This window comes from Montipora capricornis, chromosome 5 (assembly GCF_036669925.1).
Source record: "Montipora capricornis isolate CH-2021 chromosome 5, ASM3666992v2, whole genome shotgun sequence".
Lineage (NCBI taxonomy): Eukaryota > Metazoa > Cnidaria > Anthozoa > Scleractinia > Acroporidae > Montipora > Montipora capricornis.
This window is the reverse complement of record NC_090887.1, coordinates 12,002,418-12,011,614: the sequence shown is the minus strand read 5'-3', so window position 1 is coordinate 12,011,614 and position 9,197 is coordinate 12,002,418. Positions and strand designations below refer to the sequence as shown.

The 9,197-nt window shown below is 40.1% G+C and overlaps 2 protein-coding genes across 3 annotated transcripts in view; one reads left to right on the top strand and one right to left on the bottom strand.

Annotated features, from left to right (window-relative positions):
* The window catches only part of LOC138049512 (PHD finger protein 10-like), a 23,065-nt gene extending 14,955 nt beyond the window's left edge, over window positions 1-8,110 (top strand). The window contains exon 10 of the mRNA XM_068895809.1: window positions 7,035-8,110. The gene's annotated coding sequence lies outside the window, so the exon portion shown is untranslated. The remainder of the gene's footprint in view (window positions 1-7,034) is intronic.
* Window positions 1-9,197, bottom strand: part of LOC138049511 (homeobox protein OTX1 B-like) — a 62,011-nt gene that overhangs the window by 7 nt on the left and 52,807 nt on the right. For both annotated transcript variants that reach the window (XM_068895806.1, XM_068895807.1), the window contains exons 4-5: window positions 7,893-8,044; window positions 1-1,769 (exon numbers count right to left, since the gene is read on the bottom strand). The exon at window positions 1-1,769 is cut by the window's left edge and continues 7 nt beyond it. In XM_068895806.1, the coding sequence (XP_068751907.1) occupies window positions 1,359-1,769; window positions 7,893-8,044 (563 nt within the window). In that variant the 3' untranslated portion in view covers window positions 1-1,358. The remainder of the gene's footprint in view (window positions 1,770-7,892; window positions 8,045-9,197) is intronic.

Genomic DNA, 9,197 nt, shown 5'->3' with positions numbered 1-9,197 from the left:
GAAGTAAAGCATTTTATTTTCATGCTGATGCAATTTGTGCTTACGATTTACGAAAATGAAACAAGCGACTTAAAAACTATAGTGGATGGATACCGTACAATCATGGGTCGGAATAGGTGATATGCATTTTCTCAAAAGTAGACAATTGAGTTACGAAATTGACTGACAAGAGTCCTTATCTGGCAACAATGGTCTCAGCAAGCTGCTTTTGACCGCTCGAGAGGTTAAAAGATTTCATATTGTTTGCAGTGTCACGGCTGTACTGTTACGTTAACGTTAGCACCAGGGCTCCGTCTAACAACAAAGGAAAGGAGAAGGAGAGAGCCTTAGCGGGAGGTCCTTATTTGTCGAGTTCTGATTGGTTCGTTACATTATTCGCGCTCGACGTGATTGGACAGATTCGATACCGAGATTACTAATCGTAAACTATACTCATTTGCAAATAACTTCTCCATAGCATTAACTTTTTCGCAGTTTAGCAGCCTTTTAGCACCATGATAACAAACTTTAATGATGGTAAAATGTAACGATCATAAATTTTTGATGTGGTGGCTGACAATTACCTGACCATGAATCAATACGCTAACGCAGGATTTCTTTAAATTTTGGATCTTTCTTGCCAGCTTATAAATGATACTTCGCTCCTGATAGGTAATTAAATTCTGCCCCGCCAAATCGAACCCCTTCCTCCCAAGATAACAAGCGATACTGATTAAATCATGGATGCGTTAAAAATGTTTAAGAATATTCTGGTCTTCGTGTAACATTTAGTGGCGATATGAGTCCATTACCCTAGAGTAAGAATCTGGTATCAGGTTTTTCCCTGTCAGTGTCAGAAAAAAGGCAAAATTTAAACCAAGTTTTGCGAGAAAATTAGCAATAGACCAAATGTTGTACCCAATTCAGATCTCCCGGGGTTGAGATTTAAATGATATGGAAACACCTGGAACAAATCGTTTTATTCCCCAAGGGTTTGAATTGGGTAAAATACCGAGTTAGCCGATTTGGTCTATTGCTTATTTCCCCGCAAAACTTGATCTAAAAAAAGATACTTTTCTGACGCTGATGGGGACTATTGATCGTACTGTTGGGCGATGGACTCTTGTTGGGGGGAACTAATAATCCTTGGACTTATCATACTTTCGATATTTACATCTTGTTCTATACAAAAAAAAAACCCTTAAGAATTTGTCAGGGGGAAAAACATTTACTCTGAGCGCGTAGCCAAATCAAACAGAGCGTTGATCGACCTGCTAAACGCGCACGGTCTGTTTGCCTCAGCCATAAGCCTTCTCTCGCAGCCACGACTGCACTTTTTGTCAAAATATACATCTCATTGCTCGAAACAAGTCATTCATTTACATATGTGTCGGCGGATAAGTCTGCTCGCCTGGTCTGTTCATATGCATATAAGGAGATGACATATAAGAACAATCCGCGTTTTGCCTGTAGTACGGTGGAGGTGCCTGCGCAGGGGGAGGGTGTGGTGGAGGGATAAACACCGGACCGGAATTGTTTGTCAACACGGGAGGTGTGGAAAAGTTTTGCCCATGTGTAAGTGGGGTGGAAGGTGATCCATTCCACATATTATTCATGTTTGCGCTGCAACTGGGCAGTTGATATGGCGACGGACTTGACTTTTTCGGCTCACTGAGTTTTGATGGAGATGGAATTGACGACCCTGGCGGAGATTTCTTGTCAAGTTTTCGCTTGTTCTCTGCAGCTTTGTCCAGTTGTCGACATTTTGCTCTTCTGTTTTTGAACCATACCTGGAGAAAGAAGCAAAGTGTCACTTAAGTTATCAACTTTGGTACCATTATTCCTCTGTCCCTTTGGTAAGGTTGTTCACGTGACTCGAAAAAACATCAGTGAGCTTTTGAGCGGAACACAAGTGCACTCTTAAAAGGCCCCAGGATAGGCTATCAGTAGCCTCTTCTTTGGAAAGCAAAACTCCAATCACGGTGTCGTGCTACCGTTTGCTTTACCTTTCAAGTTAACAACCAGCTTATTTGATTGGACGATCCCCTCATTGGCAAAGAACAACATTATTGGACCACTGGCTAAACCAGAATCCATCTTGGAATTGCAGCTTTGTTTCTCTCACTTTTTTGCAACAAAATTAATTGTCTGACTTCGCAGCTTAAAGCTCAAGTAGTACCCGCCATTTTTGTTTCCCGAAATCTTGGATGTTGCCGTGACAAGGCAGTGTTTCTTTGGATCGTGCCTGTCAGCAAATCTTATCTCCCGGCTGGGTTTTATATCCATGATATCCTAATCGCATTTATTGCGTTATAGGTGCCTTCGTTCTTTCATGGATTATCTTTTGAAACAGCCTCCTTTGTTTGGGCGAACCGATGATACGGGAATTATCCAACTCCATGCAAGGTTCACTGTGATTACGCTACAGTTAAAATACCATTTGTGTCAGGTGTTGAAATAATACATTCCTTCAATTCCATTACTTCGTTGCGCTACATTCGTTACCGCTAAGTGAAAGTGATAAATTTACAAGTAATAGAAACTAACAAAAGATAAAATAAAAAAAATGCAAGTTATAAATAGTGATTCTTTTTGTCATGTATACATGCTGCAGATATGCATCAGGTGATTTGGAAAACCTGAAAGGACATTCACAAAAAGATGAACAGGGTTGACACAGAGGTAGAGTCAAAGTGGTCCGGGTTCTATTCTCGGCTTCGGCGACGTATGTGGGTTGAGTTTGTTGGTTCTCTATTCTGCTGTGAGAGGCTTTTCTCCGGGTACTCCAAATTTCTCGTTCTCCCACTGGTTAAAAACAAAAACGATTTAACGAAAGTTGATTTGATTGCTACTGTGCAAGTGATTTAATAATCGATCAATTCTTGAATTGCTGTTTGACAAAGATTTTGTCCAAAACTATCGAGTATACAAGGAAGATGAGTTATATAAAGCGGCTCTTGCGATGGTGTTCGTATTCCTAAAACAAAAACGCTGAGCCATTCTTTGCACCACGCAAAGCCATGCAAGATTTCATCCACAATCTCCTGTTCCAGACGATAGGAAATAGACACCAATTTAGACAAACACGTAGGATAAGAGCGGAAAACAATGCGAGCTTTGACCATCATTGATCAATACCTTCCATTCGGAAGGAAAACACCGAGTTTCCTTAATTATTAATTAATTAACCCTTTGATGTCCAAACCGGCCAGACTTGGGGAACCCCTGGGAGTCAATGGGTTAATGAACGCTTTGATGGATCCAGTTGGTTAACACGATCTGCTACTACTTACTCCTGATAGTCTGAACGTACATATAGTTCCACGAGTTTCCTTAGTGTCAAGTATCACTTTGCGAAGTAAAGAAACTTTCTTAGTTTTCATTGGCTTTTGGTACGATTCAATAACCTCATACCTGGTTGAAACCTTTACGCGATTCAGAGTATAGCCTCAAGGTTAATTGACACCCTTTCCCAAAATATCCAAACAAAGAGCTACAAGCGAAAAGTCCATGGAAAATGAGTGCGTTGTGATTATACTTTCATGAAATCTCGGTTTTACTATCTCGTGCTCAAAAATTGTCGCACGGCGGAATTCAGCCATTAACGGGGTATGAAATGTAATCTTTAGCACAGGAAACGAATGATTAGAACTTCCTAAACAATGGCCACGAGGATTATTTTCACTAGTTGCAGACACAAAATGGTATGAACTATCTCTACCTTTGTGTCCTTGGTTGGAATCGAAGTCTCGTGTTAGTTAAGATTAATTGTTCTCCGGCTCTCACTTCCGAAAGGTTTTTCGTCCCAGGTGCTTCGATTTTCACTCTACTCGAAAAAAAAAACATTTGATTTGATTTGTGGGCTTTCCAATTAGTGCATAAGCACTTAAAAAAAACAACTTATTCAATGGACCCTTGAATACAGTTGAATGCAAGATAAAGTGCTAGGAGTTTAGTGAGCGCGTCATCGGTGGCCACCGAATAGTTGTAGTTACTTGAAAATGTAACTTTGCGTTGCTGTATTCAATTCGAAAATATTTCGAGTCATTCGGCGTGGAAAGGGGGTACCAAACAGTATGAAAGGTGTGGATTTGCGGAGAGAAAATTCTAAGTACATCGTCTTGTGTTGAGGTACTCCGCATAACTTCACGTTTTGGTCAATTCACGTCGTTGTCAGGACAAGGGCAAAGAAATGTGCCAAAAATGTAAAACGCATGTCGGCGCAGGGCGTGCAGAAACACTGTTTTTATTCGTTGTGGCCTTTTTGTAGCCGTTGTCGTAAGCATTTAAATGGCCTAGTTTCAATGTAAACATCGGTTACAGTGGCTTACAAAACCTTTAACTTGTTTCTGGCTTTTTACCGTAGTAGATTAGTGATTTTTTTGCAATGTCTTTTACTACTTTCTACATGCGTTGTGCGTGTTCTTTGAAAATACGCTCCCGGATTTCATTGCGCTTGGTAAAAACTGATAATACCCTAGAATTGGTCCACTTCCCTCGACTGAGCTATGAGATATGAAAATTGTTTAGACTTCGTCTCATTGCAGTATTACAAAAATTCACATTAAGTTAACTTGGGTAGAGGTAGGGCAATGGGCCCATCTGGCTTGACGGCCGAGAAGTAAACCCTTTCTTGCAGTTGCGGATCAAACTCCTTTCTACATCAACTGTGACTCAAAAGCTTTCGGAAGACATTTAAATCGACTACAACAATTTTACCAATTTAAAAATTTCCGCGACCTTGACAATTACTCCAGTGACTCCAACATGGTATCAGATCGCTTTAAAATCACTGTAACCTTTGAAAAAGTGCCGTATAGTGGGAAAAGATTTTGCAATCCTGACTGATAAATAATCACCAATTTGTTGTAAGATTTTCATGATTTTGTCTTTATAGGTGGATAAATTCTTTCTACATGCAATCAAAATTGCTTACATTTCATACTACAAATATGCATTCAATTCATGAAATTAAGGGGCATTTTAAACAAGACAACATTTTAATGTATCCACCCTTTCCACTGGCCTTTTACGTATAAATCAAACCACATTAATATCGAGCAGTAACATATTATGAAAATTTTGCCCTTCAAGCTGAGCCCTAAAATTACATGTAATGATGATGATGATGATATTCGTGTTGATTTTTATTTAAGACTTCCGTTTTACGTCACTACCCATATCAGTGTCTCTAGTTATCTCAATTATCATCGTTACTATTATTAATGTAATAATTAATCCTATTATTATCGTGAACATGAGCTGGTTGCACCACAAAGGGTCAAGCAGTCGTCATTCATGACTTGTGATTTCCGTGACAAGAAAAAGAAGTCGAGACAAGTCTTTATCGCTAAATGCCGATGCTGAAACTAATCCAAACTGTTAGCGAACTTTCGATAAGGTTCATGTTGTAGTTAATCTGATTATACGGCCTGGGATGAAACAAATTCCATTTGCAGATATACAAATCGCGAGTATTCCGTGAAACTGACGATTGTTGTCATACCTTGCCAACGAAATTCTCTTTTGCTGGCCCGTTCTGGAAACCTTAAATCTAGTCACCCGTCTTCGTGCCATCTACGAATTGACGTGGCACGCGAAAACCTTAACGGTTTTTATCGAACGCCAAGGAATGTGGAGCAAAGGGGAAGTTATTTAGGGCCCTGTAGCTAAAAATATAAAACAAATCAGGCCCTGGCCTATTGTATAATTGGCAAGTTATGATAATCCTATAACCACCAAAGTGGTTGATATTGTTTCGTCCCTGATGTAGTACTCTGGTGAGGGGTGTGGCACCATACTAAAAAAAACTCTTGCACTTATAATGAGTCTTCAATGAAATTCCTGACGTTTGAAAACGGAAAGGGGAATGAAACATTCCAGGGTGCAACACAACACGGAGAAACTAAAGAGCACAGCAGAGCAACTCCTTCACCACAGAAGGGAATTGAAAGGTTTCGTCTTTCCTTGACAAGAGTTTCCTAACCCAGCTTAAATAACTCTGAAAACGAACTCAGCAAGTTCTCGTCCTAATTAAACTCTTCCGAGCGATAACTGCGAATAAGAAAATAATAGAACAAGCGCTTTCGCCACAGCGCTTCGCCACAGCGTCGAGCCTGGTTTTCAGGAAAACATTCTGTTGCTCCTAGTGTAACACAGCAAGTGAAACCGGTTCTTCAAATTCGGTACTCGACACAAAAGTCTATGAGAGTGCATGCAGGTAGTTATGTTGAAATTGGCTAAGATACAGTATAACCAACGAAAATATATCTTTGATAAAAAGAATGGTACAGTGGCCAAATTCCCCACAACAGAAAACAGAGATACATTATGTGCGTTTTCGAGAGGCAAGAACATAGGCCTTGCAATATTGGTGATGGAACAAACAATTGTTACTGGCAAAGCAAGAGGAAATATGTGACTTACAAAGGAATACAAAAAAAAAAGCGGTGATGACTCGGGGATATTTTCGGCGTCGTATCTGTGACCCGCCGCTTACAAGTTCGAATGCTTTACCTCGAAACTACAGGAGACTCGTGGAAGCTGTGACATTTAAACTCGGAGAGAAGTTGATAAGCTCGACACCTGTTATCGGCGTTCGGATCTTTTTCCGAATATCCCCGAGTCCTCATCGATAAAATGCACTTCTTCCGCAAGCATTTACCGGGTTTCATATTTTACCCAATTTCTACCTTATTTACCTGAAATTTAACTTCATTACAGCGAATGAAAAGGTAATGTTCGAAAGTTCGATTTAGCTGAAATCTAGACCGAGACCAGCAAATGTACACATAACTATTGTGTTTCTAGCTTGTCTCTCTGTAATTTTTATTCTTTTTACAATGCTTTTCTTCTTTTTTTCGTAAATGTATTAATCATAAAATTGTAATTTCCTCGATTGTGATTGGTTTAAAAAACTCCTATTTTCCACTAATTCACTTGGTAATCAGATTCAAAGTTGTAGTTTAAATCAACCTATCACAACCTTGGGTGTCGATCACCATAGAAACAGTGTACAGACTCCTAAATTGGCGCTTTTCTTTTCTTTCTTTCAGAGGGGTATTAAACAACGTCAGTGGCTCCATAGGTCAGTTGGTTAGAGCGTCGCACCGGTATCGCGAGGTCACGGGTTCAAACCCCCGTTGTCATTCTCTACGCAATTGCTAAAATTGCGTTCATAACTGCGAGGATCATAGCTTCACTTGATTTCATATCCGCAGTTCAATGCATGATTCATTTCATACATCATTTCGTCGTCTCCTTTTCTCGGAAATTGTAATTTTTACGATTAATTGGTAACAGGACTACGTGTCGTCCAATTCGGTCTGTAATCATACTCGTGATAAACAAATCGGAGATTTTGGTAGCATTCGTATGATTACAGACCGAATTGGACTCCATTCAGTCCTATTACCATTACATATTTTCGTGTGAGTTGAATTTTTAATCGAAATTGAATTGAATCTGGTCTAAGCCACTTAGCCTCGCCTCGTGGTTGTAAACCCGATAAAACACTCCTGCTCGTTTATTAAACGGCAAGCAAGGAGGCATTCGCGTTGTTGGAAGTAGGCTACCAAGAAAAGATAAGGTCTAACTCTGTAACAAAGAAGAAACCAACTGTTGACAATTCGATAAACGAGGACACTGTCACATTGTCATATTGATATGATTTGGCCTCGTGTTGGTTTCTTTTGCAACATAAATGTGAAAATACGAGATAAAACGCAATAACTGAGGTAATTTCATGGAATGGAGAGGAGGAGCCACTCCTCTCTTTGGGCTGGTCAGCCTGCGTTGAAGAGGATTTCATTTATTTCTATACTAAGCTTGTTTAGATTTTCATTCTGGTTCTAGAAATGCAAGCATTGAAATTACAAAACAACAACAAGTACAACAGTGTAAAACCTACTTACTTGCACTCTGCTCTCAGGTAGATTGATTTTCATGGCAACTTCTTCTCTCATAAATATGTCAGGATACTTTGTTTTGGTGAAGAGCTCCTCTAAGATTTCTAGTTGTGCTTTAGTGAAAGTTGTTCGTTCCCTGCGCTGTTTTCGCGGGTGAGCTGTGTTAAAGGGAAAAAAAAACAATTTCAATTAATAAATAAAAATAATAATAAAAATAAAAAAAATCGCTTATGTGGAAGATAAAATAACAGACGTATCTTGAGGAAACCTATACAACACAATACATACTTAGTTGACCACTGTCCAAAGGGCTTTTAAGAGCCAAATGAAACACAGTCAATCAACGACAGAACAACAACTGGGCTAAGAAGCCCAACTGGCTGGAGGCAAACCAATTGGCAATTTACAATTGCGGCCGAGAAGTTGAACCAGGGACTACCAGGAACAAATTCCATTAGTGGCTAGAACGGGTCTTGAACCGGGGATCTCCGGATCTCAAGGCAAGCGCCTTATAAACCACTGGGTCGCACTGCCTCCAAAGGCCAAATTCAAAGGTCTACCAAAGCAGACCGGAGAGCTAATAAACCGAATAGTAAAGTCGATACCCAAGCTAGTTAATACAAGCTTCTCGAAACTCCCTGTTTTTTTTTTGTTTTGTTTTGTTTTGTTTACTTTGCTGTAGTGGTAAAAGTAAGATTTTCTTTCCGTTTGCGTGAAGTATTGTAGTGCCGAAGTATAGTGTTATGTTTTGTGCGAGTTGAGGTACTATTGGAATGTAAAGTAGGATTAGCATTGTAACACTGTAGGTATAGTGTTGGCACTGTAATGTATAAAAAACAAACCGATCCTACGTATGATGCCGAGGCGAAGAATTACACCTTGTACCTATCATTGGTGGAAGGCGAGCGCTTTAACTCTCGCCTCCCCCATTACAACATTTCTCATGGTAAACGACGCATCCCGAGTGCTTCACTTTTGAGAAGAGGAAGCAGCGTGCGCCGGCGTTGCAATATGGAGTTCCCGGCTCCTAACCACCAATAGGCCAGTTTCGTATTCTAACGGTAGGGTTGGATCGAGAATGTAATGAAGGCTAATGCGGGGGAATCTTTTCACATACAAATTATTTCCCCCGCATTAGCCTCCATTTCATGCTAGATCCAGTGTAACTGTGAGAATACGAAACTGGCTTACTGGAGTTGTTTCTCGATTATTCCCAGATCCAACTCCACGCCTATGCCTCTAGATAAGCAACTGGTCTGCCCCCTAGCTCAACGTGTTCTCTACCTTGAATTGACGATTATCGTTAATTGT